This window comes from Oncorhynchus nerka, linkage group LG22, assembly GCF_034236695.1.
Source record: "Oncorhynchus nerka isolate Pitt River linkage group LG22, Oner_Uvic_2.0, whole genome shotgun sequence".
Taxonomy (NCBI): Eukaryota; Metazoa; Chordata; class Actinopteri; order Salmoniformes; family Salmonidae; genus Oncorhynchus; species Oncorhynchus nerka.
Window position 1 is genome coordinate 17,304,686 of NC_088417.1, and position 27,565 is coordinate 17,332,250.

The following is a 27,565-nucleotide window of genomic DNA, read 5'->3' on the forward strand; positions in this document are numbered from 1 at the left end:
AGATCATTTTCCATCAATGGATGTCGATTTAACTTGTTTGACTACTATGATTAAGCAATAAGGCCCAAGGAGGTGTGGTACGCTATAGGACCAACATACCATGGCTAAGGGCTGTTCTTAGGACACAATCCTTAGCTGTAGTATATTGTAAGAACAGTCCTTAGCCGTGGTATATTGGCCATATACAACAAATCCCAGAGGTGCCTTATTGCTTAATTATAAACTGGGTGGTTTGAGCCCTGAATTCTCATTGGCTGAAAGCTGTGGTATATCAGACCTATGACACAACGTTCATTTTTACTGCTGTAATTATGTTAGTAACCAGTTTATAATAGCAATAAGGCACCTTGGGGTTTGTGATCTATGGCCAATATACCATGGCTGAGGTTTGTGCATAAGAACAGCCCTTTGCCGTGGTAAATTGGCCATATACCACACCTCCTTGGGCCTTATTGCTTAAATACATCTGCATGCGCATAACTATAGATAAATCTGACAGGAGAGTTTGAGTGATGAGAGTTGGACAGAGGATCTCAAAATCTCTTTGCAAGGAACACTTGGCCGAAATTCAAAAAACTAATGTTAGGCTATTTTCTGGCAACTGTGCCATTGTTATGTGTCAGATGTTAAGACTACAAACCGTTATAAATGCCCTGTTTGCGAGATTGACTTATTATTTCAATAGGCATAGGCTACTGACTAAAATCTGGTGTATAATTGCAATGTAATGTTGCCTTTGTTTGCTGAGCTACATGCAGGTAGCCCACAGTAGCCTCTGATAGACCAACATCTAATTTCAGGGAAAAGTCCACAATGACTCATACATTTGTGATAGAGCTGTGACCATGATCACAATTGATAACTTCCCATTTAATTAACTAAACATGGGCATTAATAATTGCATAATAACACCGGGCTAAAACAACAATAAACGGAAGTTATAGACAATATTTTGAATAGGCTACACAAGTGGCACAAAACTCCAGAGATTGTAATTTCAACATATGTATTGTATCAAATGGTATGCTACTAGTTGCCTACAATGGCATATAAATGAATTGGCAAAAGTTGCAAGTGTATCATTCTCCACATTTAATGTCAGTTTCATTGTGGACCTTTTCCCCATAAAAGAAGCATGCAAGGGAGTTCCATAACTTCCATTTCAAATCTGAATTTGCGCAGAGCTCGAGAGCCACGAACTAAGCATGCTTTTATAAAACCCTTTGCTTCATACATTTTTCCACAAAAATCGACATTGGAATGCAGTTTACTTTAAACGTCCTCTGAGCGAATGTATCTAACCCGATCTAGTGCCCTACAGTGCATTTTACAGTGCTTTGTCGCCACTATATCAGTTCTAGCGCATTAATGTTTTATGGGAAAGAAGTTTGTCATTATCTAGACACCTATTTCTATCTAAATGGCCTACCTACAACTGGTAAAACAGTTGTCACGACATGCGAGCGTACTTCTCTGACTCAGTTGCCTGCTGTAGCGCCTACAATCTATGTGCAGCGCTCTCTCAACACACACACACGCTCCTCCGGGCCTCCACCCCAGTCACTCAGTAACACACTCAGTAACAGCCTGCTCACTACCGGATAGTCAGCAACAGCAGGTCACAGTGAAGTCGTTTTTGTTGTTGAGTAATGCCATGGCGGCCACGGGGAAATTTAGAAGTAGCCCAAAAACCGGCAACCAATACATTTTCACCCACAACATAATTTTCAAAGGTGCCCAATTTCTGAGAAAGCCATGGGGAAAATAACGGACATGGCAACTTTTCCTGCAGCTTGTGAACACACGGAGATGGCAACCCTGCCTGCAGCTCGAGAACACATGGAGATGGCTACCCTGCCTGCAGCTCGAGAACACACGGAGATGGCTACCCAGCCTGCAGCTTGTGAACACACGGAGATGGCTACCCTGCCTGCAGCTTGTGAACACACGGAGATGGCTACCCTGCCTGCAGCTTGTGAACACACGGAGATGGCTACCCTGACTGCAGCTTGTGAACACACGGAGATGGCTACCCTGCCTGCAGCTTGTGAACACACGGAGATGGCTACCCTGCCTGCAGCTTGTGAACACACGGAGATGGCTACCCTGCCTGCAGCTTGTGAACACACGGAGATGGCTACCCTGCCTGCAGCTTGTGAACATCTCCTCCAGAGCCTGAAAGATTCTGCAAATGGAAAAGCTTAATTGGAAGAAGATTAAAACCCCTGGTGATTATGCAGGTTGAGAGGAGTCATCACTGGGGTCCGATATCTATGTCCACAGATGATATTAAAAACCATGTCCCTGGTGATTATGCAGGTTGAGAGGAGTCATCACTGGGGTCCGATATCTATGTCCACAGATGATATTAAAAACCATGTCCCTGGTGATTATGCAGGTTGAGAGGAGTCATCACTGGGGTCCGATATCTATGTCCACAGATGATATTAAAAACCATGTCCCTGGTGATTATGCAGGTTGAGAGGAGTCATCACTGGGGTCCGATATCTATGTCCACAGATGATATTAAAGAACATGTGAAGGGAGGAAGAGTGATTGAGGCCAAAAGGTTGATCAGTAGGAAACGGTTAAAGAGTAATAGTTTGTGTGGAGGTGCTGACTAACGGACAATAAACTATAAAATATCAAAATAAAGAAAGTCGCACACTCCATGTGTAATCTCCCAGCAATTTAATGGGTATTTACCAACGTTTTGGCACCACTGTGCCTTCCTCAGGGTCACTGCCTTCCTCAGGGTCACTGCCTTCCTCAGGGTCACTGTGTCTTCCTCAGGGTCACTGTGCCTTCCTCAGGGTCACTGTGCCTTCCTCAGGGTGCAGCACAGTGATGCGAAACGTTGGTAAATACCCATTAAATTGCTGGGAGATTACACATGGAGTGTGCGACTATTTATTTTGATAGTTCCAAGTGTGGAGGGGAACATGATTCAGTTGAATGTGGGAGCAATGTCTTAACTCTCTTATCTTACCTCATTTGCACTCACTGTATATAGACTTTTTGTTTTCTTTTTTTCTACTGTATTATTGACTGTATGTTTTGTCTATTCCATGTGTAACTATGTGTTGTTGTATGTGTCGAGTTGCTTTGCTTTATCTTGGCCAGGTCGCAGTTGTAAATGAAAACTTGTTCTCAACTAGCCTACCTGGTAAAATAAAAAAAGGTTAAGTGATGTAATTGGGGGGGGGGGGACATAGTGCATCATTTGGTGGATGTCAGGTGCAGAGAGCAGCTTGAAAGGTTCATAGATATAAAATGAGTCTTATGCATAGGGTGTAAGACAGATGGGTGGAAGTACAGAGTGGAATGATGGAGCTTCCACAGCTGCTCCTCAACTAAGTGAACCTAATGTCGGGCTGGTGTTTTTGCTGGTCCTGGCATGGTTCTGAGGCCTGTTCAGAAATCTTGCGCCCATGAACGCGCGGTGTCAAAGGACACTTTGATAATGACTCGGGTCGTGGGAAGCAGAAATAACATGTTGACGGTTATTGTGGAGACTGAGGGTAACATATGTTACAGTAGAAATGGTTGTTGACATGCTGAATAATCTGAAGGGTGGAATCTTTCAGCATGAAATATATCAAGTTTAATGGGGTAGGGGGTTAATTTTATTTGAATGGTAGTACAGAATTGGGCAGATCACAATTGATCGTATATTCCAGCACAGTAGGTGGCGTCATGCACGTAGCCTAAACGTTTGTTTGCGGACAGCCATGTCGAAGAAGTAGAGCCCAAAGGCAAAGGGGTGGAGTGTAGTCTTTAGTAAATTAGAAACCATACTTACTTTGGTAACCAGAGCAGAGATCTCCAGCATTGAGGTGAGAGTGAGGAAGGAGAACGGCAAAGGACGATAGACGACTGGCAAGGATTTGCGACACATCGGATCATCAGTGATAAACCCAGAGCAAGAAGACTCGTAAGTAGCCCTAAAGATCGGAAAATTACCCACTCAACTTTTGAAAACTGACCGAGAAAAATGTATTAAAGCCATGCCAACCTACCACTACACCCGCAGTACAAAGTGGTCGCTCGTGGATCAGTGACTTATGAACGACCTACATAAATGGGGCAATCCGTCATTTATGACCAAAGCAATTAGGATAATAATATAGTAATTGCTGCATTGATTTATCGAATGTATTGCTCATGACAGTTTTCTGTATGAATAGAATAGTGCACAATATTGCCGATTGATAAAGACTGCATGCCTGCGATACAAACTGCATCCGTCCTCACCAGACTGCTCTCCAGTTAGCGCTTCCTCGGCGTAGTCTAGTAAACACATAATATACATAATGGGCTATAATATTGTAATATGTGCAAAACCACTATTAAGTGCACTTATTTCTTCAAATCTTCTGGTAGCATATGGTATATATTTGCTGTGGCACATGCAGTAGTGGAACCACTGAAGACATCAAAACCATGAAATAACACACATGGAATCATGTAGTAACCAAAAAAGTGTTAAACAAATAAAAATATATTTTAGGTTCTTCAAAGTAGCCACCCTTTGTCTTGATAACAGCTTTGCACACTCTTGGCATTCTCTCAACCAGCTTCACTTGGAATGCTTTTCCAACTGTCTTGAAGGAGTAACCACATGCTGAGCACCTGTAGGCTGCTTTTCCTTCACTCTGTGGTCCCACTCATCCCAAACCATCTCAATTGGGTTGAGGCCAGGTCATCTGATGCAGCTCTCCATCACTCTCCTTCTTGGTCAAATAGCCCATACACAGCCTGGAGGAGTGTTTTGGGTCATTGTCCTGTCGAAAACAAAGCGCAAACCAGATGGGATGGCGTATCACTACAGAATGCTGTGGTAGCCATTCTGGTTAAGTGCGCCATAAATTCTAAATAGTTCACAGACAGTGTCACCAACAAAGCTCCATCACACCTCCTCCTCCATGCTTCACAGTGGGAACCACACATGCAGAAATCATCCGTTCACCTACTCTGCGTCTCACAAAGACACGGCAGTTGGAACCAAAAATCAAAAATTTGGACTCATCACACCAAAGGATAGACTTCAACTGGTCTAATGTCCATTGCTCGTATTTCTTGGCCCAAGCACGTCTCTTCTTATTAGTGTCCATTAGTAGTGGTTTCTTTGCAGCAATTCAGCCATGAAGGCCTGATTCACACAGTCTCCTCTGAACAGTTGATGTTGGGATGTGTCTTACTTGAACTCTGTGAAGCATTTATTTGGGCTGCAATCTGAGGTGCAGTTAACTCTAATGAACATATCCTCTGCAGTAGAGGTAACTCTGTGTCTTCCTTCCCTTCCTTTCAGTCCTCATGAGAGCCAGTTTCATCATAGCGCTTGATGGTTTTTGCAAATGTACTTGATAAAACTTTCAAAGTTCTTGAAATGTTCCGCATTGACTGACCTTCATGTCTTAAAGTAATGATGGACTGTCATTTCTCTTTACTTATTTGAGCTGTCCTTGCCGTAATATGGACTTGGTCTTTTACTAAATAGGGCTATCTTCTTTATACCACCCTTACCTTGTCACAACACAACTGATTGGCTCAAACGCATTAAGAAGGAAAGAAATTCCACAAATTAACTTCTTAACAAGGCACACCTGTTAATTGAAATTCATTCCAGGTGACTACCTCATGAAGCTGGTTGAGAGAATTCCAAGAGTGTGAAAAGCTGTCATCAAGGCAAAAGGTGGCTACTTTGAAGAATCTAATATATAAAATAGATTTTGATTTAACATATAAAATAGATTTTGATTTAACACTTTTTTAACTACATGATTCTACATGTGTTATCACATAGTTATGATGTCTTCACTATTATTAAACCATGTAGAAAATAGTAGAAAATAATAATAATAATTGAATGTGTAGGTGTGTCCAAACTTTTGACTGGTACTGTAAATATCTCTATCTCTCCAGAAACCAGATTACTGCATCTTGAGTGAGTAGTTTTGTCCAGAATTTCAGGAGCAGCAGTTCTCTGTCCATCCTTAATTTCTTCAGGATGACAGAGACTGAAGGGAAGTTTGACTTTGCTATCGACCGTGGTGGTACTTTCACCGACGTCTTTGCCCGATTACCTGACGGCCGGGAGAGGGTCCTGAAACTGCTGTCCCACGACCCCCAGAACTACAAAGACGCTCCAACTGAGGGGATCCGCAGGGTTCTGGAGGAGGTGAGACGGAACTCTGGAGAGACGGGGAGAGGAATTAAAGGACTAAGGAATAGACAGATGAGAGAGAGGTAGTTTATGGAGAAATTAAGAGAGCCGGAAGAGTAGTTTTAGTTAAAGCTTGTGACAAGCTGAGATCAGACATGACGTCAGCAGACAAGAGGTAAACCAGTGCTTAATGTGTGATCCTCTCTAACCCCCCCTCCCCCGACTACATCCTGCTATGTTCACAGGAGACTGGGCAGGCATTTCCCAGGGAACAGACTGTGGAGACATCCCTGATTGGCTGGATCAGGATGGGCACCACAGTGGCGACCAATGCCCTACTGGAGAGGCAGGGAGAGCGGACTGCCCTCCTGGTCACAAAGGGGTTCAAGGATCTGTTGCATATTGGCACCCAGGCCCGGCCAAAGCTCTTCGATTTGGTTAGTGCTTCTCTATGGAATGGAGACTGGGTTGATGCTACAGCACAATAGAGTTTTTGCTTTGAGGGCCCTTTGTTTGGGGTGGTGAGGTGGGGGTCATGTCCTGCCTTGTCGGAGACTGACACTAATGTATTGATGAATGAATGAATGCTCACTTGAACAATTCCATACCGGCCGTGCTAATGGGACGGTTAACTGAGAGCTGATTATACTATACGCAAGTGGCAGTCGGCACTTTTCCACTATGTTGCTTGGTAATGGAATAATGTACTCTTATCATTGAAGCGTTTCAAATGATTCAGTAATGTTTAGGTAGACTCTTTCACAACAAGTTTATACTAAGCCTACAAAGTTAGTAAGTGATTCTTTAAATTAGGATCTAATACTGCTTCAGATAAAGTCCCCAATTTATTGCATCAAGGGTTTGAGAGGCAGAGCTCACAATTGTCTCTGTTTCTTAAATGAATACTTTGACATTGTTCTACTGTGTATACGTGTTTAGTTGTGTTGTAATGGGAGTGTAAGGTTGCACATCTGGAGTGTATCACTGCTCCTCAGTAGGTCTGTGTGAGACCTGTTGGAACTACAGCTGCACCCTCCCATCTCCTGCTGGGCTCACAGTACAGACATGATCTACATTCTGTTAGCAGGGACAGGTGGGCCTGTCAGGGAGCGCTAAGGGGTTGGGAGGGACGTAACAGGGACTGAATGAATACACCTTGTGCTTACTGGAAGATGTGTGGCAGCATAGAATGAAAAACACACATAGATACATGTGCATAAACAAACACTCTGTGCAGACACGGAACATGCAGCTGTCTCAGAAAAACGGTTCCATGGGCAGGTAATGGGAGGATAGGTACACGCATGGGGGTTGGTCTTGGAGTTTGTCCCCAGACCTGTGTTCTACTGTTGGTCCGAGTGAACTTTGACTGTCGAAAAGGTCACTGTGGTGACATACTGACCTAGCATATATCCAATGATATTGCAACAGCTTTGTGCTGTCCGCTGCACCTTTGGGACCAGACCCTGCCCTCTGATCATTTTTAGTTGGAGGTCCTAAGGTTTATATGTAAGTGATGACTAATACCATTTCCCAACTTTTCCTTTTCTAGGACAGCCAGCTCTTACCCAATATCAACTTCCATCATGGATAGTCAATACTGAGTTGTTTTATTAAAAGTATAAAGTTGGGAGTCTAGATTATTTGCAAGTTAGAGTAACTTAACGCTCTTTGTGTGTGTGTGTGTGTGTGTGTGAGACAGGAGGTGGCTGTTCCAGACGTGCTGTATGAAGAGGTCATTGAGGTTGATGAGAGGGTTGTCCTTAGACAAGATGGCTGCCAGCTACCCAGGAAAGAACCCAAGCGTATTGTCACAGGTAACAGCACTACACAGGAGTAACTCAATAACATCCAGGCCTTCAGCTACACAGACTCCACTACACAGTGCATTCAGAAAGTATTCAGGTCCCCTGACTTTTTCCACATTTTGTTACATTACAGCCTAATTCTAAAGTTGATGAAATAATATTTCCCCCTCAATCTACACACAATACCCCATAATGACAAAGTGAAAACCGGTTGGAATATGAGGTTGGAATAATACTGTGAAAAGGAAGATTTAGTGTAAGAGCTGTTTGAAAAGACCGCCTGAAATGTTTGCCTGTTTGGGTGGGATGGAATTGTGGCCTGCCTGGTGACATCACCTCTCTGCCAATATCAGCACATTTTCAGTTTTCCCTCCCCACTCAAACCACTCCCAGATAGTCTTAGTAAAATTCTTTCATGAGAAATTGTTCTATGCTAAGAAGCTATTTTTGTTTATTTTTTTACTATTGAGATAAAAACAGCTGCATTGGGTCTTTTACCATTTAGTCTATTACAATACCCATTTTACAATAAACTAATTATTACACAAATTTAAACACAGAGAGTGCAGTATTCTTGACCATATCCTGCAAGATATGGAAATGATATGGATATGTTTCCTGCTCCTACTGAGGCACAGACAATGACTGACAAGGAGAGCTTTTTCAACATATACAATTTTCAGATGCAAATTTCCCACAGGACTATTGCCTCCTGTATGTCAAGTTTATGACAGGTTTGAGTGGTAACTGCTTGGGTTAATAATTTGCATCCACACATACACATATACCTGTCCCTTACCTCTGCCCTGTGTCTCTGTCCTCCAGGCAGTACAGGGGACTCCCTGGAGGTGTGGCGTGAGCTGGACATGCAGCGTGTGGAGGACGACCTGAGAGGAGTCCTGTCCCGGGGGATCCACAGCCTGGCTGTTCTGCTGCTACACTCCTACACGTCAGTATACTTGCCAACCCAGACAGCAAGAGTTTCTCCCAGTTTACTATCTTTAAAGATTGTCGTTGTGTGTGTCTAGTGCCTGGTGTCAGATTACCTGTTTTTTTTGTTGTTAGATCACTGTAGTAGATGTGGAAGGTCATGAACAGTCAGTCTGAGAAGGGTAAAGGAAGACTGGCCCTCTTCTCCTTCACTGCGCTTTTTCTCCTGCCATCTCGAAAGTTGAGTTTCTCTCCGTTGTTACATGCATTCTGGGAGTTCTCATTTATTGATTTACAGGGTTCTTTCTACTCCGTTTCAAACTGTAAAGTAATTTAAAGTCGCTGGATGTAAGTACATTGTAAAGGCACCTTCAGAACTGTCCGGCTTAATGCCAGGTCTGATGACCACACAACCTTTCAACAGGATGGAGAACACTGAAAGGCTTTTCAAGAAAACACTGTACGAGTTAGTGAGTCAACTTTGCAGTTTGCCTCACAGTACTAAACTCAGCAAAAACAGAAACGTCCTCTCACTGTCAACTGCGTTTATTTTCAGCAAACTTAACATGTGTAAATATTTGTATGAACATAACAAGATTCAACAACTGAGCCATAAACTGAACAACTTCCACAGACATGTGAATAACAGAAATTGAATAATGTGTCCCTGAACAAAGGGGGGTTCAAAATCAAAAGTAACAGTCAGTATCTGGTGTGGCCACCAGCTGCATTAAGTACCGCAGTGCATCTCCTCTTCATGGACTGCACCAGATTTGCCAGTTCTTGCTGTGAGATATTACCTCACTCTTCCAACAAGGCACCTGCAAGTTCCTGGACATTTCCTGGGGGAATGGCCCTAGCCCTCACCCTCCAATCCAACAGGTCTCACCAGACGTGCTCAATGGGATTGAGATCCGGGTTCTTCGCTGGCCATGGCAGAACACTGACATTCCTGTCTTGCAGGATATCACGCACAGAATGAGCAGTATGGCTGGTAGCATTGTCATGCTGGAGGGTCATGTCAGGATGAGCCTGTAGGAAGGGTACCACATGAGGGAGGAGGATGTCTTCCCTGTAACGTATGGCGTTGAGATTGCCTGCAATGACAACAAGCTCAGTCCGATGATGCTGTGACACACCGCCCCAGACCATGATGGACCCTCCACCTCCAAATCAATCCCGTTCCAGAGTAAAGGCCTCGGTGTAACGCTCATTCCTTCGACGATAAACGCAAATCCGACCATCACCCCTGGTGAGACAAAACCGCGACTCGTCAGTGAAGAGCACTTTTTGCCAGTCCTGTCTGGTCCAGCGACAGTGGGTTTGTGCCCATAGGCAACGTTGTTGCCGGTGGTGTCTGGTGAGGACCTGCCTTATAGCATACCTACAAGCCCTCAGTCCAGCCTCTCAGCCTATTGCAGACTGTCTGAGCACCGATGGAGGGATTGTGAGTTCCTGGTGTAACTCGGGCAGTTGCTATTCTGTACCTGTCCCGCAGGTGTGATGTTCGGATGTACCAATACTGTGCAGGTGTTTTTATACGTGGTCTGCCACTGTGAGGATGATCAGCTGTCCGTCCTGTCTCCCTGTAGAGCTGTCTTAGGCGTCTCACAGTATGGACATTGCAATTTATTGCCCTGGCCACATCTGCAGTCCTCATGCCTCCTTACAGCATACCTAAGGCACATTCACTCAGATGAGCAGGGACCCTGGGAATCTTTCTTTTGGTGTTTTTCAGAGTCAGTAGAAAGGGCTCTTTAGTGTCCTAAGTTTTCATAACTGTGACCTTAATTGCCTACCGTCTGTAAGCTGTTAGTGTCTTAATGACCTTTCCACAGGTGCGTGTTCATTAATTGTTTATGGTTCATTGAATAAGGGATGTTTCTTTTTTTGCTGAGTTCATATGTTGGACAGGAACATAATGGAATGAATCTGATGTGAGAAGTCTCTCTCTCTCTGTATGTCAGGTGGTCTGCCCATGAGAAGGCTGTTGGGTCATTGGCGCGCAGGCTGGGTTTCACCCAAGTGTCCCTGTCCAGTGAGGTCATGCCCATGGTGAGGGCAGTGCCACGCGGGTACACCGTATGCGCCGATGCCTACCTCACACCTAAAATCCGCCAGTACTTGAAAGGCTTCACCTCTGGCTTCAGAGGTGGACTGGAGGTTAGTCAGTGTTTTTGTAAATAAATGTGTTTTGTTATGTTAACATAATGTTGTGTAGCTGTATTTACTGAGCACTCATAGGTGTGCAGAGAGATCATACTCTTGTGTAGCTTTACATTCTGTATAGCTACACACCTTGAAAAGACTGCCTCTCTCAACCTCCTGTACTCCCTCCGCCTCTCTCTCAACTGTAGGGTGTGAGTGTTCTCTTCATGCAGTCTGATGGCGGCCTCACTCCCATGGAGCAGTTCTGTGGGTCCCGGGCTGTGCTGTCTGGGCCCGCGGGGGGTGGTGGGCTACGCCGTCACCTCCTACAGCCAGACAGAGAACAAGCCTGTCATTGGGTTCGACATGGGGGGTGAGGAGGAGCACAGGATGTAGTGGGGGGCACAATGGAAAAGAAGGAAACGGCTAAAGGGGGAGGGGCCATATGCAGCCTATATAGCATGAGGACAAGGGAAGAGTGTAAAGGGGGGAGGGGCCATATGCAGCCTATATAGCATGAGGACAGGGGAAGAGGGTAAAGGGGGGAGGGGCCATATGCAGCCTATATAGCATGAGGACAAGGGAAGAGGGTAAAGGGGGGGAGGGGCCATATGCAGCCTATATAGCATGAGGACAAGGGAAGAGGGTAAAGGGGGGAGGGGCCATATGCAGCCTATATAGCATGAGGACAAGGGAAGAGGGTAAAGGGGGGGAGGGGCCATATGCAGCCTATATAGCATGAGGATAGGGGAAGAGGCTAAAGGGGGAGGGGCCATATGCAGCCTATATAGCATGAGGACAGGGGAAGAGGCTAAAGGGGGAGGGGCCATATGCAGCCTATATAGCATGAGGACAAGGGAAGAGGGTAAAGGGGGGAGGGGCCATATGCAGCCTATATAGCATGAGAATAGGGGAAGAGTGTAAAGGGGGGAGGGGCCATATGCAGCCTATATAGCATGAGGACAGGGGAAGAGGCTAAAGGGGGGGGGGGCATATGCAGCCTATATAGCATGAGGACAGGGGAAGTGGGTAAAGGGGGAGGGGCCATATGCAGCCTATATATCACGAGGACAGGGAAGTGGGTAAAGGGGGAGGGGCCATATGCAGCCTATATAGCATGAGGACAGGGGAAGAGGGTAAAGGGGGGAGGGGCCATATGCAGCCTATATAGCATGAGGACAAGGGAAGAGGGTAAAAGGGGGAGGGGCCATATGCAGCCTATATAGCATGAGGACAAGGGAAGAGGGTAAGGGGGAGGGGCCATATGCAGCCTATATAGCATGAGGGCAAGGGAAGAGGGTAAAGGGGGAGGGGCCATATGCAGCCTATATAGCATGAGGACAAGGGAAGAGGGTAAAGGGGGAGGGGCCATATGCAGCCTATATAGCATGAGGACAGGGGAAGAGGGTAAAGGGGGAGGGGCCATATGCAGCCTATATAGCATGAGGACAAGGGAAGAGGGTAAAGGGGGGAGGGGCCATATGCAGCCTATATAGCATGAGGACAGGGGAAGAGGGTAAAGGGGGGAGGGGCCATATGCAGCCTATATAGCGTGAGGACAGGGGAAGAGGCTAAAGGGGGAGGGGCCATATGCAGCCTATATAGCGTGAGGACAGGGGAAGAGGGTAAAGGGGGGAGGGGCCATATGCAGCCTATATAGCATGAGGACATAAAGGGGGAGGGGAGGCCTATATAGCATGAGGGGAAGAGGGTAAAGGGGGGAGGGGCCATATGCAGCCTATATAGCATGAGGACAGGGAAGAGGGTAAAGGGGGGAGGGGCCATATGCAGCCTATATAGCATGAGGACAGGGGAAGAGGGTAAAGGGGGAGGGGCCATATGCAGCCTATATAGCATGAGGACAAGGGAAGAGGGTAAAGGGGGGGAGGGGCCATATGCAGCCTATATAGCATGAGGACAAGGGAAGAGGGTAAAGGGGGAGGGGCCATATGCAGCCTATATAGCATGAGGACAGGGGAAGAGGGTAAAGGGGGGAGGGGCCATATGCAGCCTATATAGCATGAGGACAGGGGAAGAGGGTAAAGGGAGGGAGGGGCCATATGCAGCCTATATAGCATGAGGACAAGGAAGAGGGTAAAGGGGGAGGGGCCATATGCAGCCTATTATAGCATGAGGACAGGGAAGAGGGTAAAGGGGGAGGGGCCATATGCAGCCTATATAGCATGAGGACAGGGGAAGAGGCTAAAGGGGGGAGGGGCCATATGCAGCCTATATAGCATGAGGACAGGGAAGAGGGTAAAGGGGGAGGGGCCATATGCAGCCTATATAGCATGAGGACAGGGGAAGAGGGTAAAGGGGGGAGGGGCCATATGCAGCCTATATAGCATGAGGACAAGGAAAGAGGGTAAAGGGGGGAGGGGCCATATGCAGCCTATATAGCATGAGGACAGGGGAAGAGGGTAAAGGGGGAGGGGCCATATGCAGCCTATATAGCATGAGGACAGGGGAAGAGGGTAAAGGGAGGGAGGGGCCATATGCAGCCTATATAGCATGAGGACAAGGGAAGAGGGTAAAGGGGGAGGGGCCATATGCAGCCTATATAGCATGAGGACAGGGGAAGAGGGTAAAGGGGGGGGAGGGGCCATATGCAGCCTATATAGCATGAGGACAGGGGAAGAGGGTAAAGGGGGGGAGGGGCCATATGCAGCCTATATAGCATGAGGACAGGGGAAGTGGGTAAAGGCGTCAGCATGCTTCTGTTCAGTTGGCGGCTAGCTGAAGTTGTCTAGATGAACTGAACGAGTGTACTCACATAATCCCTTAAAAGACCTTCGCATGAAAAATGAGAAAAAAGCACAAATACTACTGTTTGTCCATGTTGAGACTCCGTAGCCAGTATACACTTCCTAGCAAAGAGTCAGAATTTTTCGAAGATGACTCACAAAATCGGTGATAAATTTTGACCTTTTTGCCGAGGATCTTAGTCGCGCATTTTTACATCTAAAATGTTTGTTGCAGTATTTCTCAATGAAAACATTTGCATGAAAATGAGTTGAATGACAACAAAGACTTTATTGAAGAATCCCTACTGAACAGGCAGTTAACCCACTGTTCCTAGGCCGTCATTGAAAATAAGAATTTGTTCTTAACTGACTTGCCTAGTTAAATAAAGGTAAAATAAATTTTTTTAAAAACTGTTGACCAATCATCAACAGATAGACTTTGACTACCTATCACGAGAATTTAGCTATCTCAATGGTTATACTCAACTATCACTCAAGCTTTGTAAGGCTCTGGTTAATGAAGAATTAGACAAAGTCCCAGTCTGCAATAGATCAGTCCTTTATTCAGAGAGCGCTCTGTCTTCAAAATGAGAACATAATCTTTTTGTAGCACACACACACAAATGAACTCCCATCAGTAGAATCTCCACCTCTCTTTAGGTGGGCTGTATTTTTCCAAAGTTCACATACATTGTTTATCACACTTCTGCAACATGTTTCATCATCTTCTGCAAGCCTAGCCATTTCTAACAGTTTTTCACCTCCCTAGTGTGGGGAGGCCTCTTTCCAGTTATTAGTTTCACCGTTATCACAAGTCGACAGTTCAGTTGTCCTTGAATGTCTCAACTATACCCTGCCCACACTGAGAAAATAGTAACACAATGGCCTAGTCTTAAAAAGTCTAGTCACACACATTATTGGATTATGACTCTAACACATTTCATACAATTATATGGTTTCAGGGTGGAATACTTTAGTCATTATCTTAAACATACAAATTCTTCTATCACTACTGACTTCGGCTTGCCTCCCGGGAAAAAAATTGTGTGGTTGAACAGCTGAAAAAACCCTTACCGAAGTCAAACAAACGAAAACATCACAAAATGTTGTCATAATATATGCACAAACTCTTCCAAACTGTTTCGGCTGGGAAGCATGCGGACGCCTTAAAGGGTGGCTGACTTTGAGAAGAGAGAGAGGTGTGAACTAAAGGGTTTAAAAGGAAACGATCATAGCAGGAAGCAGGAATGGTACTGATGGATGTTAGACAAAGGCTTCTTTGAAGCCCTTGATGACTAAATCTCACATTATTCACTAATACTGGGCTGAGGAAGTCCTAGCGTTCCATCATTTAGGGAAACTTGGGCTCTTTTACACTTCATGCCCCTAACAGCTACTCTGGGCCACTCTGTGCCCCCTTCAGGCACGTCTACAGATGTGAGTCGCTACGCGGGTCACTATGAGCACGTGTTTGAGGCCACCACGGCTGGCGTCACCCTGCAGGCCCCACAGCTAGACATCAACACCGTAGCAGCAGGCGGTGGCTCCCGCCTCTTCTTCAGGTCAGTCAGGACAACAGGTTCACACATAGTATGAATATGGACTTTCGGCATACTTTCAGCATGCGGCGGCAGGGTAGCCTAGTGGTTAGAGCGGTGGACTAGTAACCGCAAGGTTACAAGTTCAAACCCCCGAGCTGACAAGGTACAAATCTGTCGTTCTGCCCCTGAACAGGCAGTTAACCCACTGTTCCTAGGACGTCATTGAAAATAAGAATTTGTTCTTAACTGACTTGCCTAGTTAAATAAAGGTAAAAAATAAAAATACTTTCAGCATACTGTATGTTTACATAGACTTCACTGTACACAGTCTGTTGCTGGGAAGTATAATATCTATTTTCTCGTGTTTGTGATTTATGCTCAGACTGTTCTGCAATAGCTAAACCATTAACCCACAGTTACTACCTAGGAACTCATTAGACAAACATTGGATGGCAATGTATAACTTCCTCAGGGAATGACTGTGTATGTGGTGGAAGTCAATCTAGTCCAGTAAGTCCACAGGGAGGGAAATGTGACATTATAGTCATGACCCCTCATTCTCCCCTCTTTGTTCCCAGGTCAGGGCTGTTTGTTGTGGGTCCAGAGTCAGCTGGTGCCCATCCAGGACCAGCCTGCTACAGAAAGGGTAGGAATACTGCCCCCCACCCCGTCCCTCTCTCTGTCCCTCTCTCTGTCTCACACACATGCTCCTCTTCTTTCCTCTCCTTTTCTCTGTTGAATAGAGCTGTTACCCTTTTTCTCCCGGGTACAGATTTCTATCCTTAATCCTTTCCACTCAGTTAAATTAAAATGTACAGACATTTTAACATCTGTACGGCCGAAGCTTTTTCCTCCCTGGTCCCTTTTCCCTACCCCATCTGTAGAAAGATGGTGTGGCTGAGGGGGAAGGCTTAAAAAAGTTGGAATAACTCCCAAATTCCAACAGAAATGTGAGATTATGTAACAGCTCTGGATACAGCTCAAGTGAAGTACTGTAGTAACCTACAAAAGCATTTAGTTTTCTCCTGCTACTGTTGGTATGGTATGCTATTTATAGCATTGCCTATATTCTGAACACTTATGGTTTGGTAATACTACAGAGAAGACATCAATCTGTGAGTTGTAGTGTGGTCAAAGGCCTGATGTAATGTCCAGGTATTCCTATATGATCTTCATAGGTGGTCCTCTGACTGTGACGGATGCCAACCTGGCTCTGGGCCGCCTGCTCCCCTCCTACTTCCCCAGGATCTTTGGTCCTGGAGAGGACGAGCCTCTGTCCAACGAGGAAACCATGGAGCACTTCCAACAGCTCACCCACGAGATTAACCACTTCCTCTACACCAACCAATCCCAGAGCAGCGCCGACGGAAGCGCCCATTCAAACAACAGCAGGGTCATGAGCAGCAAATCAGAGATGAGCATGGAGGAGGTTGCTATGGGTTTTATCAGAGTGGCCAACGAGGCCATGTGTCGTCCCATCAGAGCACTGACACAGGTATTGATGGGAGGGATTATATTGATGTTTTTTTTGTGTAGTATGGTGTTTCACTAGAGACATTAGTTGAAATACTTGAATTAGTCCCATTTTCACATACAAAATAAGCAGCGGAGTTTGTTGTTAGACTACAGCAGCGGAGTTTGTTGTTAGACTACAGCAGCGGAGTTTGTTGTTAGACTACAGCAGCGGAGTTTGTTGTTAGACTACAGCAGCGGAGTTTGTTGTTAGACTACAGCAGCGGAGTTTGTTGTTAGACTACAGCAGCGGAGTTTGTTGTTAGACTACAGCAGCGGAGTTTTTTGTTAGACTACAGCAGCGGAGTTTTTTGTTAGACTACAGCAGCGGAGTTTGTTGTTAGACTACAGCAGCGGAGTTTGTTGTTAGACTACAGCAGCGGAGTTTGTTGTTAGACTACAGCAGCGGAGTTTGTTGTTAGACTACAGCAGTGCTCTGATGTTGCTGATAATTCCATGTTGAACAGAAGTTTCTGCTGCCTTTTCCAAAGACTCTCCCTCTCTCCCCCTGTCGCTTGCCCTCTCTGTCTTTCTGTGTAGGCTAAGGGTCATGACACCTCTCAGCATGTGTTGGCATGTTTCGGTGGAGCAGGTGGGCAACATGCGTGTGCCATCGCACAAGCTTTAGGTATGAAGACCGTCTTCATTCACAAGTGAGTCTTGTTTCCTGTCTACACATGTCTGAGTAGGGAGTCCTGTTTCCTGTCTACACATGTCTGAGTAGGGAGTCCTGTTTCCTGTCTACACATGTCTGAGTAGGGAGTCCTGTTTCCTGTCTACACATGTCTGAGTAGGGAGTCCTGTTTCCTGTCTACACATGTCTGAGTAGGGAGTCCTGTTTCCTGTCTACACATGTCTGAGTAGGGAGTCCTGTTTCCTGTCTACACATGTCTGAGTCCTGTATGGGAGTCCTGTTTCCTGTCTACACATGTCTGAGTAGGGAGTCCTGTTTCCTGTCTACACATGTCTGAGTAGGGAGTCCTGTTTCCTGTCTACACATGTCTGAGTAGGGAGTCCTGTTTCCTGTCTACACATGTGGTTGTGTATTCCAAGGAGGGACAGATAGAGAAAGTGAGGGTGAGCAAGAGAGGCTGGCATGAAAATGCTAGGCTTGTTGTTGGTTCCTTTCACGATGTCATTTGACAGTTTGATTCGTTACTGTACATTTTACATTTACATTTTAGTAATTTAGCAGACGCTCTTATCCAGAGAGATTTAGGGCATTCAGCTAGGTGGGACAACCTCAGTCATAATAAGTACATTTTCCTCAATAAAGTAGCTAACAGTCAGTGCTAGTAAGGGGAAAAGTTGAGTGCGAGTGAATCTTATTCAATTATTCACAGCTGTAATGGCTGCCAACGGTGCTTTCACCTAGTGTTAGCTCTGGGCTGTGAAGACCTACACAATCAAAACATCTTTGTTTCTTTATTGTTTGTTATCTATAACTTTCTTTCACTTTGTAAATGTGTAGTAGGTTGTGTATATCTCTCTAGAAAAAAAAATGTAATCGAATTCCTTTGTAGATAAGGCAGCAAAATGTGAAGACTGCAAGGAGTGTGTATACTTTCACTAGACGCTGTGTATTATAGTGTAGAAGTTGGCGTTAGGTACATTTCCCTTCTGCTGAGAGATTAGTGCTTTTTAAAGTCTGTTCGAAGAAAAAAAACATCACTTTTCGACTTCAGTTTCAATAAAACGTAAAAAAAAGATATATTGTGAATGATTTGATTTCTCTCTAGAGAAGCGGCATGTTGGGCTCACAAAAAACCCAAACTAAATTGAATTCAAGTAATTGAAACGACGTCGGTCAGTTAGTTGTTTAATAACAAAAAAGAAATACATTGGTTAATCCCTCAGCACTAGATTAAATAAAACTCAATCAATGTTCCTCCTTCTCTTTAGGTGTTACACAAGTTTATTGAAAAATAAAATAGTACATCTCTCCATCCGTCTCTCTCTCTCCCAGGTACAGTGGTGTGTTGTCGGCCTACGGCCTGGCGCTGGCTGATGTGGTGGAGGAGGTCCAAGAGCCGTGCTCTCTGCAGTACAACCCTCGCTCCTTCTCTGAGCTGGACCACAGGGTGGAGCAGCTGACCCAGCGTTGTACAGAGACCCTGAGAGACCGCGGCTTCAGCAGGTCAGACACATGAGCACTCACACACACACACACACACTCTTTTCAATCGTCTGGGTTCTATAATTAAGAAATACTGCCCGAGGAGGTGTGGTCGCTCTGGATAAGAGCGTCTGCTAAATGACTTAAATGTCAAATGTAAATGTATATGGCCAATATACCACGGTTAAGGGCTGTTCTTATGCACAACGCTATGCAGAGTGCCTTGATACAGCCTTTAGCCGTGGTATATTGGCCATATACCACAAACCCCTGAGATGCCTTATTGCTATTATAAACTGGTTACCAACATAATTAAAACAGTGAAAAGTCATTTTGGGTCATAACGGTGGTATACAGTCTGATATACCACAGCTTTAAGCCAATCAGCATTCAGGGCTCAAACCACCGGTTATAATTAAGAAGGAACCAATGCTTTCTTGTCTCTCTTTCTCTCTCAGCTCTCAGATAACCACTGAGGTTTTCCTCCACCTGCGTTACGAGAAAACAGACTGTGCTCTTATGGTGACAGCCACAGGTTACCCCGGCAACTCTCGGTCTTGTAAGTCAGGGGACTTCCGTAGTGCCTTCACTAAGCGGTGAGCACATGAACCTTTCCCCTCACTCCTTAATGTTCCTTCATGATAACAACCAATGATCTTACATCTACAACCATCTCACGGAGCCCTCATGTTCCCTCTCTACCCCTCCCTCCCTCTCTCCCTCTCTCTCCTTCCCAGCTACCTGCAGGAGTTTGGCTTCACCATCCCAGACCGGCCAATCATTGTGGATGACATCAGAGTCAGGGGCTCTGGGAAGTCCGGAATCAAATCTGTGACCAACACCAAGATGGGATCTGGAATTCTCAAAGCCACTACGGTAAAGAGATTAGTATTTGGAGGGTCACAAATCATCACAAGCACAGTTTCCTTACTGTACATCTCAAAGTAATGTCAATTTTTTCACCTGTGTTTACGGGGCTGTGAATACAGTCTCCTTTTATGTGAGTACCAAGTAGTATTACAGTATATTTAATGTATGGCTCCATCCTGGGATCCTCACAAATATATCCTCATTTCCATCCCTAAGATAACCAAGTGTTACTTTGAGGATGGTTACCTGGATACAAGTGTTTACCTGTGGGAGGAGTTGCCATGTGACCACAATATCCCCGGTCCAGCCATCATCATAGACAAGAACAGGTGTGTATTTGTCATGCTGTATCATTTAAGTGTCAGGAAGGGAGAAGGGACAAGGCTACCTTGGAGTATTTACAAATAATGACATTGCAAATACTAAATTCAGATTAGTTTTCAAGCCTAAAATAGCCACTGAATTACACCCGTTGGGTTAGATGATGCTGGCATTCTATAGCCCGGTGGTTCTCAATCCTGGTCCTGGGGACCTAAAGGGGTGACCATTTTTGTTTTTGCCCTGGGCACTACACACCTGATTCAAATCATCAACTCTTCATCAGGCTTTGATGATTTGAATCAGGTAGGTAGTGCTAGAGCAAAAATACATTTTGTTTGCCCCTTTGGGTCCTCAGGACCAGGATTGAGAACCACTGCTATAGACCAGAGTAATGTCCTCTGTAAGTACTGTTTTAGACGCTGTCATTGGGTTGTTTCCTCCCAGCACCATCCTGGTGGAGCCCAGCTGTGTGGCCCATCTGACAGAAGGGGGTGATGTGTGCATCGCCGTGGGCTCCGACCCCCACTGCCTCCTGGGAACTGAACTCAACACTGTGCAGCTGTCCATCTTCTCCCATCGCTTCATGAGCATCGCAGGTACGTTAGTACCCAGGGAGGAGGGACCGAGGGAGGGGGATGGGAAAGATGGGGAGGATAGTGTGAAAACGGATAGAGGATAACCGGTGGATAGCTGAGAGGGAAATGGATGGGAGTCGAGGATGCAGAAGAATGAGGGTTAGGGAGTGTCAAACTTGTCATGGAGAAAATCATTGCCATTTACAGTTGAAGTTGGAAGTTTATACACCTTAGCCAAATACATTTAAACTCAGTTTGTCACAATTCCTGACATTTAATCAAAATCCCCTGTCTTAGGTCAGTTAGGATCACCACTTTATTTTAAGAATGTGAAATGTCGGAATAATAGTAGAGAGAATGATTTGTTTCAGAAAGGGAATTCATCAGAGAAAATTACTTTACCCCAGTCCTCAGCAGTCCAATCGCTGTACCTTTTGCAGTCTGTCCCTGATGTTTTTCCTGGAGAGAAGTGGCTTCTTTGCTGCCCTTCTTGACACCAGGCCATCATCCAAAAGTCTTTGCCTCACTGTGCGTGCAGATGCACTCACACCTGCCTGCTGCCATTCCTGGTGCAAGCTCTGTACTGGAGGTGCCCCGATCCCACAGCTGAATCAACTTTAGGAGACGGTCCTGGCGCTTGCTGGACTTTCTTGGGCGCCCTGAAGCCTTCTTCACAACAATTGAACCGCTTTCTTTGAAGTTCTTGATGATCCGATAAATGGTTGATTTAGTTGCAGTCTTACTGGCAGCAATATCCTTGCCTGTGAAGCCCTTTTTGTGCAAAGCAATGATGACGACACGTGTTTCCTTGCAGGTAACCATGGTTGACAGACGAAGAACAATGATTCCAAGCACTACCCTCCTTTTTGAAGATTCCAGTCTGTTATTCGAACTCAATCAGCATGACAGAGTGATCTCCAGCCTTGTCCTCGGCAACACTGACACCTGTGTTAGCAAGAGAATCACTGACATGATGTCAGCTGGTCCTTTTGTGGCAGGGCTGAAATGCAGTGGAAATATTTTTGTGGGATTCAGTTCATTTGCATGGCAAAGAGGGACTTTGTAATTAACTGCAATTCATCTGATCACTCTTCATAACATTCTGGAGTATATGCAAATATCATACAAACTGAGGCAGCAGACTTTGTGAAAAGTAATATTTGTGTCATTCTCAAAACTCTTGGCCACGACTGTACAGATAAACGTTGTACCTTCAGACGTTTGGAAATTGCTCCCAAGGATGAACCAGACTTGTGGAGGTCTACAATTTTTTTTTCTGAGGTCTTGGCTGATTTCTTTTGATTTCCCCATGATGTCAAGCAAAGAGGCACTGAGTTTGAAGGTAGGCCTTGAAATGCATCTACAGGTACACCTCCAATTGACTCAAATTATGTCAATTAGCCTATCAGAAGCTTCTAAATCCATGACATCATTTGCTGGAATTTCCCAAGCTGTTTAAGTCACAGTCAACTTAGTGTATGTAAACTTCTGACCCACTAGAATTGTGATACCGTGAATTATAAGTGAAATAATCTGTCTGTAAACAATTGTTGTAGAAATGACTTGTGTCATGCACAAAGTAGATGTCCTAACCGTCTTGCCAGAACTATAGTTTGTTAACAAGAAATTTGTGGAGTGGTTGATACACTTAGGTCATTAAAACCTGTTTATGTAAACTTCCAACTTCAACTGTACCATTGCCATTTAAGTAACAGAAAGGTAACTAACTGAAAACAGCAAACCACCACTAAGTTTTCCCTGAAATCTCCATTAAATGCCCCATTGTCTCATGCATCTACAGAACAGATGGGCAGAGTGCTCCAGAGAACCTCCATCTCCACCAACATCAAGGAGCGTCTGGACTTTTCCTGCGCTGTGTTTGGTCCTGACGGAGGCCTGGTGTCCAACGCACCACACATCCCTGTTCACCTGGGAGCCATGCAGGAGACCGTCCAATACCAGGTCTGGACGATCACTGCAAGCATGACAATTCACTGCTTTAACAATCTATTCAAAGTCTGCAAAACATACTAAGCAAGTATTTGGGGAATTGGAGACATTCTCACACTAAGCCAGGAAGAGTATATTGTCATGTCTCTCTGTCCCGCTTTCCTTATTTCTATCCTTGTCATCTACAGATCAAATCCATAGGGAGCATCATGAAAGAAGGTGATGTGATTCTGAGTAATCATCCATGTGCAGGAGGCAGTCACCTCCCTGACCTCACTGTCATCACTCCGGTGAGTTTCACTGATAATAGTCCCTAGAAACATGAGGTGGAGTCGGGGGCCTGGAGCCCGGGGTGGGGGGGCCTGGAGCCCCTTATCACTATATATCGCGCTCTCTGTCCCTCTCAGGTGTTCAGGAGTGGTGTGAGTGGGCCAGTGTTCTTTGTGGCCAGTAGGGGGCACCATGCAGACATCGGGGGGATTACCCCGGGCTCCATGCCCCCCCACTCCACCTCCCTGCAGCAGGAGGGTGCTGTCTTCACCTCATTCAAACTGGTCACTGCTGGAGTCTTCCAGGAGGAGGGTGAGGAAATTCTACGGAGAGGAACCCTTATGAAAGGGAGAGCCAATATGTTGTAATATCTGCTTGGCACTGGCAGTCATTGAGATTGTGTGTTGTTATCAGTTGGCTGTATAATGTGTTGTAGCCAGGAGATGTTGGTAGCAGTGGCTTTCAGTGTAAAGCTATAGTCACAATAGGATATGTTGAGATTCACTAAACACACCATGAGACTTGTCTGACTGGCTTAAATCCTAGGAATTCAAAGCACTCCAGGAATCTGTTTTGAAATAACGTTTCCATGGCATTGTACTGATCTTTCCTTCTCTCTCTCTCTCGCTTTATTTCTTTCTCCTCCTTTGTCAGCTGTAACTGAAGCCCTCATGGCTCCGGCTCAGTACCCAGACTGCTCTGGGACTCGCAATCTCCATGACAACCTGTCAGACCTGCGAGCTCAAGTGGCAGCCAATCAGCGAGGGAGCACGCTGGTGGGGGAGTTGATTGACAGCTATGGGCTGGCTGTGGTGCAGGCCTACATGGGGTACATCCAGGTGAGGAGGACGTCACTGTGAGATTGCTTCTTTCAGTTGGGCTGTATTGTATTAGCTTTATTTGGATTCTAAGGTCATATCACATTATAAACGGAGTGGTCAGCATTCCTGTTCAGGTGTTTGTCTTTGTGTAATGTGTGTGTGTGGGTGTGTGTGATTCCAGACCAATGCAGAGCTGGCGGTGAGAGACATGCTGAAAGAGTTTGCCCGTTGCTGGCAGAAACAGACGGGCTCCTTGGAGGTGGAGGCAGAGGACTTCATGGACGATGGAACACCAATCAGATTGCGGGTCCAGATTAATGAGAACGAGGTGGGTGGAGATCTAATACTACCCATCTAGCATGGCTGGGGCACCAGATTTGTTTGTACTGGAGCAAACTCCTCTTGCTCTTTCGTGTTTGTCAGGCCTACGAATACGAGAGAAGTGTTGGTAGAAATAGACAGATCTGGCAACCAGTGTGCTACCCACCATCAAAGACTGGGCAACAACTACTGTTAATGTTAATCAACATTACTGCTCCTTTCTCGTTCCCTCTATTCCTCTCTCTCGTTCTCTCTCAATTCAATTTCAATTTCAATTCAATTCAAGGGCTTTATTGGCATGGGAAACATGTGTTAACATTGCCAAAGCAAGTGAGGTAGACAACATACAAAGTGAATATATAAAGTGAAAAACAACAAAAATTAACAGTAAACATTACACATACAGAAGTTTCAAAACAGTAAAGACATTACAAATGTCATATTATATATATATATACAATGTACAAATAGTTAAAGGACACAAGATAAAATGAATAAGCATAAATATGGGTTGTATTTACAATGGTGTTTGTTCTTCACTGGTTGCCCTTTTCTCGTGGCAACAGGTCACAAATATTGCTGCTGTGATGGCACACTGTGGAATTTCACCCAAAAGATATGGGAGTTTTTCAAAATTGGATTTGTTTTCGAATTCTTTGTGGATCTGTGTAATCTGGGGGAAATATGTCTCTCTAATATGGTCATACATTGGGCAGTCTCTCTCTCATTCTCTTTATCCCTCGTTCTCTATCCCTTGATCCCTCTCTCTCTCTCGTTCTCTCTATCCCTGTATCTCGCTATCGTACCTCCCAGGGCAGTGCAGTATTTGACTTCACAGGGACGGGGACAGAGGTGTGGGGGAACTGCAACGCCCCTCGTGCCATCACCTTCTCTGCCCTCATCTACTGCTTGCGCTGCATGGTGGGCCAAGACATCCCCCTCAACCAGGTCAGACACCGTTCACAATCTCAATCTACCACAGAACAAAGTCAGTAATGGGAAACATATGCTGGGATCATGGATACTGCAACGTTGAAGTTTGGGCTCAGTATACCAACAGCTTTAGGTTTCTTTTGTATGGAAGAGTTGCCCTTTAGGTGATATGATCACTTCTAATGACATGTCTGCACTGAATGTAGAATGAGGCAACATAATAATAATATTATTATGATATGTGAAACAGTCTCTCTATATGGAGAATGTATTAATTAAACCACTGTCTCTCAGGGCTGTCTCACTCCAATCAAGGTCATCATTCCCAGCGGCTCCATTCTCCAGCCTTCCCAGAATGCCGCTGTCGTGGGGGGGAATGTGTTGACGTCACAGCGGGTGGTTGATGTCATCTTCCGTGCCTTCGAGGTCTGCGCTGCCTCACAGGTAGGAGAGAGAGCTGCTACTGGAGAGTCCTGCTACAGTTCCAGATGGAGCAATAGTCTTGATGTTTGAGTGTTACCAGCCCTCCCTCTCTCGTTTCTTCTCTCTCACTCACTCACTCACTCACTCAGGGCTGCATGAACAATGTGACTTTCGGCAGCGAGGGGAGCGGTTACTACGAGACGGTTGCCGGGGGAGCAGGTGCTGGTCCAGGCTGGACTGGGCGGAGTGGTGTCCACAGTCACATGACTAACACACGCATCACCGACCCAGAGATTCTGGAGAAGAGGTGGGTGGAGGATTTATAATAGAGGCTTTAACCTTCTACAGTGAGAAAGGCAATGCCTTAACATTCAGTTCCATTGTAGTTGTCTTTAACCTAGTTGGCTAGCAATCATTTATTCTGTCCTGTTGATCTGATTCTCAGGTACCCTGTGGTTCTGGAGCACTTCTCCCTGCGGCCCGGCTCGGGGGGGGCAGGGGAGTACCGTGGGGGCGACGGGGTGATCCGGAAGCTCCTGTTCAGGAATAAGGTGGTCCTGTCAGTTCTGACAGAGAGGCGCTCCACCCGACCCTATGGTCTCCATGGTAATCTCTCACCTATGACCTCTCCAATGACCTTTATTAGTATGATAATGTCTGTGTAGTTTTGATTGAGTAGCTGTCTTGTAGCATGTCTTCTAGTCATAACATCTTCTATGGTTTGTTGTTCATTGTATTCTGTTCTCTCTCTTAGGGGGTGACTGTGGGGCATCAGGCCTGAACCAGCTCCACAGAGCAGATGGAAGGGTTCTCAACCTGGGGGCCAAGACCACTGTGAGCCTGGAACCTGGGGTGAGACTATACTACTGTCATGGCTGTCAGAGTTTGTCTGTGTGGCACATCTGTATGGGACTGTTGGTGTGGTGTACTGCCCACTATGGGCCTGTTAGTGTTCTTGCATTGTACTCATCTTGTCTTTTGTTCTGAGTATGTGTGTTTCTGTGTTGCAGGATATGTTTTGCCTGTACACACCTGGTGGAGGTGGATATGGTGAGGAGGACAAGCAAACAGCTGGGGATGGAAGACTCCTTAAAAAGCGCAGGCGCTTCAATGACAACTTCTCTGAGAGGGGCAGTGTGTTTGAGTATCGCATGGCACAGGAGGGTGTATGAGGACAGGCCAGGGCTGGAGGGGAAAGAGACCTAGAAAAACAGTTCCACTAAGATGAGATGTGCTGAGAGACTCTGCCAAAGATGGAGACAACATTTAAAATGCTAATGCATTCATGTCCCGTTTTTAGGCCTTGAACAATGCCTTTTTTTCCATGTCTGTAGTCAACAACCCATACTACGGTGTTTATAGGATGCTAGTGGTATGTCCTTTACAGTACTTTTGAGTTTGCACAGAGACAAACATGGAAATTGTTTCACCGGTAGGGGAGTTAATGAAACAAGTTTAATCCTCTGAAGACAGTAAACCTTTAGGCCTAGATTCATTCAGGTCAAGGGTTAACCTGACCTGTGTCAACAGTATCGTTTGTTGTATTTTCCTTTAAGCTTAGGCAGTGTGTTAAAGCTATCTGTAGACATCTAGTCTACTGCCTCTCACCACAACTGATTAGAAACAGGATGTAAAAGCAACACTAGATTATACAGTTGTATGGCTTCAAGGGTGTTAACTAACTAGACTTGAAACATTACTCTTCAAATCTGTTGATGTAACGAAGATTAGCCGACCTTTGGATCAGATGGATACAGTAAATTGCTGCATTGGATTTGTTGTGTGGAACTTTGACTTTCATTCCATTATTATACAACTAGTTTGGAGCTGGATACATGCAGATGTGATCCCAATTGAACACATTTGAAAGCTTGCCATTTATTTATTGAAAAATGACACCATTTAAAACATTCAGGAGGTTTTACAGTAGCAGTTCGAGCACAGCCCTGACATCAGGGAGCATCCCAATTGCATACTCTCCTTCTCAAAACTCATTGCTCATCCAATGCGTTGAGGCAGCAAGGAGTATGCAATTGAGTCTCCCAGAGAACCAAGGAAAGTAGTTATCAAAATTCACACACACGCCAAAATGACTGACCCCTCTAGTTTGCTGTTC

The 27,565-nt window shown here is 45.4% G+C and overlaps 1 protein-coding gene across 1 annotated transcript; it reads left to right on the top strand.

Annotated features, from left to right (window-relative positions):
* Window positions 1-3,787: 3,787 nt before the first annotated feature.
* Window positions 3,788-27,223, top strand: oplah (5-oxoprolinase, ATP-hydrolysing). The gene is given in 28 exon segments (XM_065006984.1): window positions 3,788-3,934; window positions 6,010-6,181; window positions 6,412-6,603; window positions 7,869-7,983; window positions 8,800-8,923; window positions 10,872-11,067; window positions 11,262-11,356; window positions 11,358-11,425; window positions 15,220-15,358; window positions 15,916-15,983; window positions 16,516-16,832; window positions 17,390-17,502; window positions 18,816-18,986; window positions 19,424-19,561; window positions 19,703-19,841; window positions 20,052-20,164; window positions 20,601-20,752; window positions 22,533-22,693; window positions 22,870-22,971; window positions 23,089-23,263; window positions 23,606-23,790; window positions 23,954-24,100; window positions 24,907-25,041; window positions 25,321-25,470; window positions 25,599-25,756; window positions 25,895-26,055; window positions 26,204-26,301; window positions 26,460-27,223. Coding segments are annotated over 27 exon segments (3,945 nt in total). The 5' UTR covers window positions 3,788-3,934; window position 6,010; the 3' UTR covers window positions 26,622-27,223.
* Window positions 27,224-27,565: the final 342 nt, after the last annotated feature.